The sequence below is a fragment of the Neopelma chrysocephalum genome, unplaced genomic scaffold, assembly GCF_003984885.1.
Source record: "Neopelma chrysocephalum unplaced genomic scaffold, ASM398488v2 Primary Assembly neopelma1_44, whole genome shotgun sequence".
Lineage (NCBI taxonomy): Eukaryota > Metazoa > Chordata > Aves > Passeriformes > Pipridae > Neopelma > Neopelma chrysocephalum.
In genome coordinates this window covers 16,845,861-16,858,459 of record NW_020897703.1, presented here as the reverse complement: position 1 = coordinate 16,858,459, position 12,599 = coordinate 16,845,861, and the positions used below count along the sequence as shown (strand labels likewise).

The 12,599-nt window shown below is 40.6% G+C and overlaps 1 protein-coding gene across 2 annotated transcripts in view; it reads right to left on the bottom strand.

Moving 5' to 3' along the window:
* The window catches only part of FIGN (fidgetin, microtubule severing factor), a 105,520-nt gene extending 103,896 nt beyond the window's left edge, over positions 1-1,624 (bottom strand). Inside the window, exons 1-2 of one of the 2 annotated variants that reach the window (XM_027678730.1) lie at positions 1,392-1,624; positions 465-634 (exon numbers count right to left, since the gene is read on the bottom strand). In XM_027678730.1, coding sequence (XP_027534531.1) covers positions 465-489 — 25 coding nt within the window. In that variant the 5' untranslated portion in view covers positions 490-634; positions 1,392-1,624. The remainder of the gene's footprint in view (positions 1-464; positions 635-1,391) is intronic. The other variant, XM_027678732.1, reaches the window with a different exon arrangement.
* Positions 1,625-12,599: the final 10,975 nt, after the last annotated feature.

Here is a 12,599-nt window from a genome sequence, read left to right as displayed (position 1 = left end):
AGAGAGGGAAAAGCAGCTGGAGTTTAAATGAACGCTCAAAAAATACTAGTTTGCAAAAGGAAAGGATGCATTTTAGGTATGGATGTATGAGCACATAGATGTGTAAGTGTATATATTCATTGCTACACATTTTCGCCTTCTCCACTCACCGAGTTTTACTAATTTACATATCATTGGAGTTCAGTGGTGTATATAGTGCCCTGCTAGTAACATGCAACTTCAGGTTTTACAACTGAGATCAATACAATGGACAAATATAACGCTTTAATCGAAGCAGAAATGATAAACAAATGATAGCAAGAGAAAAAAAATGTTTATATATATACACAAGTGAAAATATACTATTAAACATTAGGTATTTATTACAAAATATTTGCATGCAGAGTCCTCAGTGCGTTATCATGCTATTTAAATTTGTCTTTGCTATTTAGATGCAAAGGAAGTAGATCCCAAAACGGACATACCATAAACACTGGTGCTACTGATCATTTCTTGCTGGCAGCACAAAAAGCTGAATTGGATTTTTCACAAGCAGGAATTCCAAAGGTTGCTTTTCATTAAAGCCACTTTTCCTCTCAGCTATCAAATGTCACTGCCTTGAAACGTGGGCCCTTTCGTCAGGTATTCATTTAACCTACATGCATATAATTAAGTGGGAAAGCAACATCAACAAAAAGGGGATCTCAGATCACAAGAGAAGAAAGAAAGGGGAAAAAAAAGCACATGACCAGGAATGCAAGTCCATGTCAATTTCACTCACTCCCATTGAAACTAACAAGAGCTCCAGGGAGGATAGTAATAGGATCAGTGGATTGTATATACCATTAAATTATACATCTTTCTCTCCCTCCTGAGCCAACAATACGCCCACCACGCTGTACCCCCTCCAAGATGATGTGCTTACATTTACTGCAACAGCTTCTCTGACATATTCGTGCCCTCCCCAGCCAAGACACAGCAATTTAAACCTAACTTTTGTTTTGTGAGATTCTTATTTGCACTTATTTGGTCAGAAGTTAGTTGCCTCAAAGTCCAGACTCACGTTACCTGCAGTTTATTATTTTCAAAGCAACTTAAAAATAAATCCAATTAGGAGGAGGAGGAGGTGGGGTGGGAGCTTGCAATCGCGAACTCTTAATCTGCCTACTATTGTTGGCAATGATCAAGGAGGAAAAACCATGCACCGCGATTGTATATCTGTACTTTCCAGACTACGATCAGGCAAGCAGACCGGAGTGTTTAGTATCAGAAAACGATTGCAAATTAGGCAAAATATATAGGGCACGAACAGGCGATTAATACGCGGCTGTCTCGGAAAGCTTTAAGATTAAATAAAATTTAAAACGATGGTAGGAAGACCAGTGGGGGGAAAAAAAAAAAGATCCTCTTACCTGGAGATTTTGTACAAGAACCCGATAGGTTAGAGTAGCATCGATCCGATGTGTTTGCTGATGAATGGGGGTTCGGGTTAAGTGAAGGTGCCTATGATTTGAAATCATTCCAAGTTTTTGAAGGGAAGACTGACTGCAGCCTCTGCCATGTTGGAATTTCAAACCCAAAACAGCTGCTTTGCAAGGAGCCAGCATGCCAGCAGCTGGACGCCTGCGCAGAGCGCCGCCGAGCCAAATTCAAATCACTTTCACGCGAAGAGCCAAAGATCAGTTTTCAAAGGGGGAGCGGCGCGGGGGGCGGGGGCGCTCCGCGGTCCTGCGCGCCGGGGCCGCCGCTTCCCGCGGGGGGCGGCGGGGAGCCCGCGCTGCGGCCCCGCACACGCTACCCGGCCCGGCGGGACGGGCCAGGGGCTCCCTCCGCGGCAGCGGCGGCGCGGGGCTCCCCTCGGGCGCGGCGGTGCGGGGCCGGGGCCTAGCGGCGTCCGCGCCCGCGGGGCAGGCAGGCAGGCAGGCAGGCAGGCACCGGTCGCGGAGGTTCCCCCTCCCGCAGAGATTCCCCCGGGCCGCGGCCGCCTCCGCTCCGCCGCGGCCGCCCCGCGTCTCCCCTGCCTGGGGCCGGCGGGGCGTCCCGGCTCGGCCTGCGCGGCTGCCTTGTCCGGCGGCTCCTGCGCCGCGTCCCCGGGCGGGCGGCGTCGGGGCTCGCCGGTCGCCACCGCCTCCGGCCCCAGGAAAATGGCCGGGGTGGAAGTGCCGTCCCGGCCCGAGCGGCGGTGGCGGGGCCGCGCAGCCGTTCCCGGCCCCGCGCTGCTCCCGGGGAGCCCCGGGCGCTGCCCGCCGCAGCCCGGCTGCTCTCAGCCGCGGAGAGGCATTCCCGATAGCCGGCAATGGCTGAGGGGCCCCGGCAGCCACACCTCCCTCTCCCCGCACTTCCCAGCCCGGCTCGGCGGGGGATGGCAGGGAGCCAGCTCAGCTACCCCGGCCCACAGCTGCCGGGGACTCCCCTTGCATCAGAGGGATTCCCCGGGGGGGGCTGTTGGACGGGCTTTACAGCCTCCTCATGCTGGCAGGGAACACGTAAAGTGGCTACGCAGCACAAACCGGGCCCTGCCTCTTGCCAACGGGTCTCTCCGGCGCGGCCGAAGCCCCGTGCCCGGGTGCTCCCCGGCACCCCACTCTTCCCTGGCCATCCCCGCACACGGCTGCGCCCCCGCATCCCGATCACCGCAGCTGTGGAATGGGGAGTGAGAGCTTCCCGCGAGACAGATCCACGTTCCTGGGTTTACACCTGATGGGTCTGTCTGAGCATTTTTACCTTCTAATGGGGAAGAAGCCACACTGTCCGGATGCCGTTCGTGGGTTTTGGTTTAGTGTCCTCCTAGAATGGTTTCACTTCCTCTCTTCCTCGTCCTGCTGAGGAGTTAAGGATGGCTTGAGAGGGTTGTTTGTCCATTCTGGATATAGAAGAGACTGATTAAATTTTCTTAGTAAAAATGGAAGATGCAGAGGCAGTTAAGGCTCTGGAGGAGGCAGGGGAGACCAGTCCCGGGGGATTAGCATCTGGAAGAGTGGGAATAGTCTGGTTTCCTGGCTGTTTTCCTTTTCAGTAATATAGTAAGCCTAAATAAAACTCTGAACTATTTGCCAGCAGAAGCTGCTGTGAGCTGTCAGCAGTCCCTATCCTACCCAGGTAATGGAAGAGGAAAAGAGAGGACAGGAAGGCCTGTATGATTGATGTGGTCCGTGAAGTGATTCAGTTAACCCAAAATGATTTTCACCTGCTGTAGACTTTTGGGACATCTGAGCTTCCCCCGAATTACAAAGCTGTGCCTAGAGATTGGAAATAAAAGGACAGAGCAAAAGAGCTAGACAAACTTCTGCTTATTAAGAATATGGAAGGTGTTCCTGGATCACTTGGACAGCTGGAGATAACTCTAGCACTGCTACATAAGGAGAGCACTGCTGGTGGAATAACAAAAGTGTCCTGAAACAAGGAGCTGGTTTAGAGCAGATACAGCTTATACTAGCATAACTGCATTTGTTTCCCAGTATGTAAAACAAAAGTAAAACAAAACATACACAGGAAAACACAGTTTAACTGAATTTTGGGATATAGAGAGCTATTTTTAGAACTTGCAACACAGCTATAGCAACAGAAGTTTCTAGAAATAGCTTAGGCAGCTGCCCAGAGTAGCCAGTAGGTGAGACACCCCACCACACCACCCACATGGTCCAGTCTGCACTATGTTTTTCTGACACCTTTTCCCTGCCCTCAGCATTGGGTAGCTACGAGCAACAGGCTCATAGCCTGAGTCAGCCCATTGCCTGTGCTGAGAGCTGCTCATTGTCCCTTCTACAAGAGTTTGTGGGTATAAGCAGCTGCCTCAGCAAGCAGACAACTGCTCCAAATGCAGGTAACATGTCAGTAGCCTCTGATATTCACTAATTTGATCCAACTATATGTTACATTTAGTAGTCTTTGATGCTGAAATCTGCAACACAGCATATTGCCTCTGCTACAGTTGCTAGCACCAAGTGCTGAAAATAAGTCATCGGGATCCCAAGATCATGAGTTTGGTCTAAAATCATATTTTTAAACATAAAAAGGATTCTTTTTGTCTTTGCTACTTTATACATCTGGATTCTTTTCCCATTTTTGTTTCCTAAAACATGGCACTATGCATTTTTCTCTCAAGTGAAAGATGACTTTCTTGCACAGTTACAGAGCTCTGTGACTTGTAGCTGTAGGAAAGCAATGGCTGGCAATTACCATAAGGCATTACTAGATGAGCACAAGTGCTTTTGAAACCTTCTGCCCAGTAAAGAATACATTTATCAATCTTTGTATTGCATTAACCACAGTATTTTCATTTTATATACCTATATATTTCTTTCCTTATGGCTTCTCCTACCCCATTAGAACAGCCTGAGTTGAAAGAGTAGGCATGGAGTATATGTTTGGGTTGACATTCATTTCTGGGCGGAAGGTCAACATAAGACTTACGTACCATATTAAGTTCTTATTTTGAGATCTGAATTAGGCTGAAGTGAAGGCCTTGTTCCACTCATCTATGCATGGATGAATTCCACTCTTTGTTTAAAATGCCACCAATCCTTCTGAATGGGAAATTCTCACAGACTTTCAAACTGGGAATGTTACTTTGAGCCTATTTCAACATCTAGGTGAAATGTTCACAATGAAATTCTAAACCACATGAAACTTGCCTGGTTTCAGGTTTTGTTACAAACTCCAAGCTCAGATCAGACTCTTTGAAAGGTTCACAGACCTTTTCTGCAAATCTAGATTAATAACATTTAGACCAAATGAATTGTGATAACAAAACAAAAATCACAGAAAACAAAGAACAAGAACATATAACTATGCTACTATGAGATGTTGATGTGATGCATGTGGACTTTGTAGTTTCTACTGGGTATGTCTAGTAAAGGTTTTTAAGAGATAATAAAAACAACAGTGCTCTATGAAATATTCTTTAGTGACTTTACATTAATTATATGGATTTCATTTGTAAATGAGAGCAAGTTTTCAAAACGGCAGACAATGTCAGAGTTTTTCTAATGCCAGCAGTTTGTCAGCACCTGTGTTCCCCTTGTGTGCTGGCAGTGCAGACCTCCAGGGCAAGGCCTCTTGGCTGTCTCCCTCCCTCTGTGCTGCGGAATCCCTCCAGTCTCCCACTCTCAGACCTCATGTGAGGCAACCACAGCTATCATTGCCTACTAGGATGTGCTGCAATAAGCATGCTACAAGTGCTCTTTTTTGGAGTTGCGGTCACTGGTGAATGCATGGATTATTTTATTCCTTTGTGAGGAGCACAATCTGTTTAAGAACTCAGGCAACTCAAATCAGATGTTTATACCATATGAGCAGCTGAGGTGGCTCCAGATCCCACATGTTGTGACATTTCCAGAATGTGTGTGGCAGGACAGACCTTCCTGGGTCTCTTCTCTCTCTGACTCGAACGGTTATCAGAGGAACTTCATTCTCTATAACTAAGGACTCGCTGCCTTTTATGTGTCACCTTCTTATGTGTCAGCATGAGTGCAATGGCTGCTTCAGCTTGCTGGAGCTGAGGTTCCAGGATGCAACAGCACTTGTGTGGGCCCTAAAGTATTTAAAAATATAGATCAGAAGTAATTACCTCTTTCTAGCCATACCAGTATTCTGCACAGTTTCACTTCAAAAGCATCCAAGCCTGAGGTCAGTGACTAAGCCAAGAACACATAATTTCTTCCTGGACTCCTTAGTACACACCATGCTGGCTTAGGTACTGGAAGTACCTAATATAATAAAACATCATTTGATCTCTTAAGCTAAAAGAGGGTATGCTTAGATTAGATATTAGAAAGAATTTTTTTACTGTGAAAAAATAGAGAGACACTGGAATGGATTGCCTAGAGAAGCTGGAGGACTTCAAGGCCAGGTTTGATGGGGCTTGGAGCAACCTGGTCTAGTGGAAGGTGTCCCTTTCCATGGCAGACAAATGTTCCATTGGAACTAGACAAACTTTGAGGTCCCTTCCAACCCAAACCATTCTATGACCATTCTATGAATCTATGTCCATAGGCCATATTTAATGTAATTCCCAACTGTGTCAGAAAGAAAAAAATTATAAAGAGAACATCTGTCCATAGAGGCACTTCTTGCATCTTTGTTGTGACAGTGTAAAAACTGATAACTTTTATAACTTGTAACTACTTTGGGTTAGATCCTGGGGTGTTAAAGACATAGTGTTTCCAATATTTTTGTTCTCTTCTTCATACATTTCCACTTCCGTGGAATGGGGACTGCATTGCCTTACTTTCAGCAAGATTTCTAGCCAAACCCTTCATTTTCTACAATCTTGCTGAATACTTGGTGCTTTGGCATCATAAAAGTATTGGTCCTCTGAAGTCACTTCTATTTTCCATTTTAGTCCTAGAGGAGAAGTTGTTCACAATATCCAACAAAAATATTCATTTAGCAAGTGCCCTGTATAACAGAACAATATATAGATGTTTGTCACATAAACATCTGACAAGACATGTGCCTTCTGGCATTTTTTGAATTTTGAGTGTTTAATATTTTTTTCCTTTGGTCACAAATGCAATTTAATGCAATTTCTCCATATTTCTAAAGCAAACTTTAGTACAGAAAGTCCCTCTTGGGGAACTGTAGGAAGGAATTGAATGTTTTTAGGGTTTTTGTTTTCCATCTTCTTTTATTTTTCACAACATTGTTCATTAACTGGGTAAGAATCACACTGATTCCTGTCATTTGCCTTAACAAATACATTAATAACTTTTTCTCCTCACTTAAAACAGCTTCTGCTTACTTGAATTAGAGGAGGATGAGATGCCCACATGAGGCCAGAAGGATTCAGAGACAGTCCAGCAAGACCAAGACACAGGAATAACAGCTAGAAACACGATTTCTCTTTTTCCTGTCTCTAACCCCTTCTTTGCCTTACAGGTACTATGATTGGCTTGGTGCCAACATCTTTCTCCCTGATTCCACATCTCAATCACAATCCTTCCCATTCTCACCCTTGTCTAGTACCAGTCTCACTCATAAGTCCTTGTCCTAAACTACCATCACATTTTACGACCTTTGACTTGTACCTTCCTGCTGTGCCTGGACACATTTTCTTTTCTTGGATTTTTCGCCCCCTTTCCTTGATGGTCGCCCTTTTCTAAATTCTGATCAAGCTGCTTCTTATTCCGTGTTTTTCCGTGATTTGCAGGAAGAAGACTGAGAACATCTGATGGACACCTTTATTCTCTTTGTATTTAGCACCACTGGCAATTGAAAAGAGAAAATTGAGAGCAAGTCCTGCTCAGATCTGCAAGCCCCAGGAAAGAGTACAACCACGGCAGACAGAATCTTTGAAGAAGCTAGTAAATGAAATATGCAAACAATTTTACAGAGGCTCAGATTTCTCCAGACTGAGGAAGACTTTCATAGACTGGTGAAAGAGGAATATCCCTTCCCAAACACTAAGTCCCACTACAAGCAAGTAATCAACAAAATATTTTGAAAATTTCTTAACCTGAGCAAACCAGATTTTCCCTCAGTGCATTCTGAGAAACAGCTGACCATATTTGCTGAAAGTTTTGCAAAAATAGCCCAAGGCAGATATTTGGCATGAAAATTGCTGCCTAGCCGTTTATGTTTGACAAACTAACAAGCAACTGGAAAAAGGTTCTTACAATGAAACTTTGACTCAAAGTATCCCCTTGTAAGAGCCTACAATTAATGATTACCAATAACAGAACATATTTTACATAATGCTTAGTACTTAATGACTTAATTTAGACAGTACCTAGAAAGAAAGAAAAAAAACAACAACACTTTATTTTGGAGGGGGAGTGGAATAGTGAAAATCAAACAGTTGTATGCTTACTAAACTGCAATTTTTTCCCAAGTGCTTTTTCCAAGCACTTAATATCAAAAATGCTTTGTATCTCATCTCCAAATGTACATTAAAAAGTCGCTCATTTACCTTACAAATGAATGGAATCAACTTTGGAATCAAAGGAAAGACAAACATTTAGCACTGGACTTGCTCAAAATATGCACATGAAGAAATTTCCCTAATAAAATACTTGCTATAGGATCTGCATGTCTGATAAAATACCCACAGGGTTTTATTTGCTATTGCTTTAGAAGCAAACTATTACTCACTTTTCCCTTCTAATGTGCAAAAGTTCTCTTAGTTACTCTTAGACAAATATCTTTCTCTACATAACACTCCTACATCATGTTATTGATCTTCACAGGATAAAATTATTTTTATAGTAAAATTAAAACAATGTTTATGACATAATAATATAGTTTATATAATAATTTATTATTGTTTTTAAAATTGCCTTTAGCATTGATGTGGGTGTATTTTAGTCTTGAAATAACTTTATCAATCTATCTGTGCAGTCATCTCTAAAGCTTTTCATTCTCTAGAGCTTTTCAAACAAGTGAAACATTTTTTAATTCTTGCTAGGGAATCATCTTTAAGAAAGTCATGTTTGTGAGACTTAATCAAACATCCAAAATAAAATACCTTTCCAACATGAAAAGCACCAGCATTTCAGACAAGACATTTTTGAAGGAAAAAAAGAAAAAACTATTCAGATTTCAAATATCTCTATTCAGATGATCTGAGCAATACAGCTGTCCTACATATGATATTCTTCCATTGCAAGAAATATATTGTCTCAGGAGACAAAGCTGTTAACAAAGTAAATTAATACAGTTGGATTTGGTGCTATGAGAGAGCATCCTTCTCCACTGCCTGTAGTGTAACAAATAAATCTTGCTAACTTGTACTTTCTCCTAACTTCCTTAGGAAGTTCAAATTTGCTAAATGCACAGCACTGACTGCAATCAACAAGGCACTTAAGTATGTGCTTAATTTTGTGCACATGAGTAATCACATTACAGTAAATGGAACTTGAATGCTCAAAGTTAAGCACACACTTAAGTGCTTTGCTGGATCAGGGCCAGAACATGGCAACTTGCAGGTCATCCTTACTGCACAGTAAGAGATCACAAACCTTAAATATCCTGTACAAACCTTCTCCCCACTTCGACTCAGCAGTACCAAAGGCAAGGAGAAAAATAATAAGTAGCTGCTGCATTCTTTTCTTCTGTTACAAGTCTCTAAACTGGCAGCATTTACAATATAGCAAATTGCCAATACAATAAATTCTCTTAATAAGTATCCATAAAATTACAATTTATTTTAAAGATCATCGTTTGTAATTCTATTCTCATAAGACCATTAGACATGTGGGTCTTTTTAATTTTAAATAGTTCTCACAAAAGAATTTATTCAAGACCTTGACCTTAAATTGATACAATTGCACAACTTAATCAGAATTAAACATGAGTCAAAGTAGCACAGAATATTATGATGAGGGTCAACAAAGCCCTTCAGCAGCCACGCACAGGCTGCCATTAGCACCACAACCTGGGTATCTAGGATTCTGATTCTGGGGATATAATAGTCCAAACTAAATGTTTTTATTAAATGTTTTCTGCCAGTTATTGTGCCAAATACATTGGGAGGGGGATTGTTGATGACATTTCTTCTTTTCATGCACCTGAAAGGAGAGTAAAATAGTATATGAATCTTTTCAATTCAGTCTCAGCTTTTCAATCTGAAATTCAAATTTTACCCATTGCACTACACAATTATTTAGTTTTCTGGCTAAACTGACATGGTTCAGCACTTCTCCAGAACTGTTTCTCTTTTCAACACATGAAATTAATATTTTTTTTTAGAATTAGAAGCTACATCTTAGGTCCAAATCTGCCTGACTGTTGACAGTATTCAGATATAGGGAGCTTCTATGTTTTTTCAACACATAAGTTTCTTCACAAAAATTAGCAGGGTGAAACAGCAAGTAAGGACACACTGCCAAGTCTGGTTTTCTACCTATCTACAAAGCAGTTTTCACACTTTCCATGACTGTGAATGTCCTTCTTTTTCTATCTTATTTTTTTCTTTTAAATTTTAATTAGGAAGAATTGAAAAATCCTTCTATACCGAGAGTGTTTGTATTGGGGGAGGGGGATGTCAAGGAACCAAAAGCACATTCCAAGCCAATTCTGATCTCATTTACAGGGATAAAAATCTGGAATTAATCCACAGAGTTTAACAGACACGTTCTGGGCTTACGTAGATGAGATCTTACATTTATAAGTGAAATCAGTGTTTTCCCCTCTGACATTCTCGTGGCTCAAACCAGAAACATTTCCTGAATAAAAAAAGAAAAGGCCAAATCATCCAGTTGGGAAGACTAGCATAATTCCATTGAAGTCGATGGTGTTGTAGTAATTTACATTAGCTGATGATCCAGAGGAAAGTATTTAAAAGTTTTTAGAGCAGGCTTCTTTCATTTAAAACTACATTATGGTAGGTGCACTGTTGATGCTCAGAATTAATGTGCAAGTTGTTAATCTCGCTAGACCTGGATTTAAAATTAGACAATGCAATAATTAGTTTGGCACTATCATTCTGCTACCTAGAGGGTAATAATGTAGGTCATAAAATACCAGTGATCAGCACAACTTTTCACACAAAACAAAGAATCTGTATTGGGAGAGAGGAAAGGAGAGAGGAGAGAAATTCAGAAATCAGTTGTTATCAGACACCAAACTGGGCTGTAAAGTTCTATACCACCTTACAAGTTGCTGTCTTGTGTAGGTCTATTTATGTTTCTCAGCGTCCAATTGTACAGGTGATTCTGTATGGTGTAATTGACTCAAAGCTGTCTACAAGCTCTCTTTACGTACTATTTTTAAGTTGTACATTCATTATTCTTCATGACTTTAATATTAAAAATTTAGGAATATTATTTATATTATTTTCCTTTTTTTTTTTGCTTTTGCTTGAAATATAAGCATTATGCAGCACAAACAGTTTACAAACATAAGAAGTGCAACACTATAGTATATGTATCTTGATTTGTTTTCTTGACAAATGACTACGGGCAACATCAATAATTCAAAGGGAGAAACAATGAAAATATAGAAGAATTGCATTTGTATACTTTTTTCTGTTCTGCCATTCTTGCTAGACTTTTATATAAACATAAAGAATGTTAGGAAATCATCAAGTCTGAATGCTAGTCTTGATGAACACTTGCTTATATTTTGCACTATTTAAATAATAAGGGTGCTTAAATATATAGATTTTGACAGTATATCACACATACATCTATTAAGAAAACAATATTGTATTAGTTTTTATGTAGTCAGGCTGTGTTTGTGTAAGATACACAGCAGAGTTCAATGAAGATAAGAACATAATACAGGTGTGTATATGTCTGAAGTATCTCTATGCCTCTTGCATGTATTGTATTAGAAAGTGCACATTCGATGTTACAGATGCATATATTCATAAATCATTTAAAGTTGTGCTTTTCATGTGATATGAGGCACAGATACAAACTTACTAATGATAATTATAGAACTGATGCTGATTTAGTCATTTCAAGAAAGCCATGGAGGCATAATTAGTGTCTGAATGGCCTCAATATTGCATTATTAGGAGGCTAGGGTGAAACTTGAAATGAGAACATCAAGGCTGATAAAAGAAAAGAAAACATGAAATACATACATAATTCATTCTGAGATATTATAAAGGTTTATAACCAGAAACAATAATTTGCAGAAAGCATCTCATGTACTGGAGCCAAGTGCAATAATTTGGTCAACCTGTTTAAGATCAAATAGTATTCTTAGCTATTCTCAGTGGTATCTTTCTAATAAAGTAGCAGCAAACAGACACTGTTTGCTTCTGGTCACTTTTAAAGAATGTTCAGTTTATCAGCGGGGACTTTAATCTCAAGCTTCATAGAGTACAAAAAGAACATTGATCCTACTGTTTCGTCCTCTAGGCCACAAGGCATGCACATTTTTACATTCATTTGTCATAAAACAAAAAATACATTTTGCCCTTTGAAAATACCAAATGCCAGCTTTTAAACAAAATAATTTTCCATCACATTTTTCCCTTTCTTTTAACCTTTCCATCACCACCACCCCCCTTCCTTTTATCCCAGACTAATTTCCTCTCTCTGTTAATGCCTTTCTTCCATTTTAAGCACTAGTAAGAACTTCACAGAATTCCTTGTTTTGGACCCTTGCCAAACTGGCCACTGTTTAATGATTTGACATGGTAGTTTGAATTAATCAGAATTCTTGACAATCCTCTTTCTAATTTTTCTTCTAGATAGGCTGCAGAATATACAAATAATACCTTTTTAATCAAGTTAGACAAAGGAATGTGTGCTGTCATCGTCTGGGTTAGACCAAATCTACAGATCCAAGAAGTGTGACAAAAACCATCCTTTGTGTATCATTTACTTCAAATTTTTCTTCTCACCTTTACTTAAATAAATTTAATATGCAAGAAAATCTTGGAATTTCATCAATTATTGCATACAGAACAAATTAATTTATTATTTTTCTGTACTACTTATTTGAAAATAATTTTTTCCCTTGCTTTGCAATGATCTGAAGTTGCCACTAGCAGAAATGTGTTCAATAGCTTGCTTTCATAGTCACTGGATCAAGGGTTTATATCCAGTTCTCCACAAAGAATGCATAGGTCTCACCTTCTCCAGCTCTGGAGAGCCAGCTATTGCATATGGTGAGTGGCTCATGCTCCTAAGCCCTGCTCAATCTTTAGTTCAGGCCTCTTTAATTCT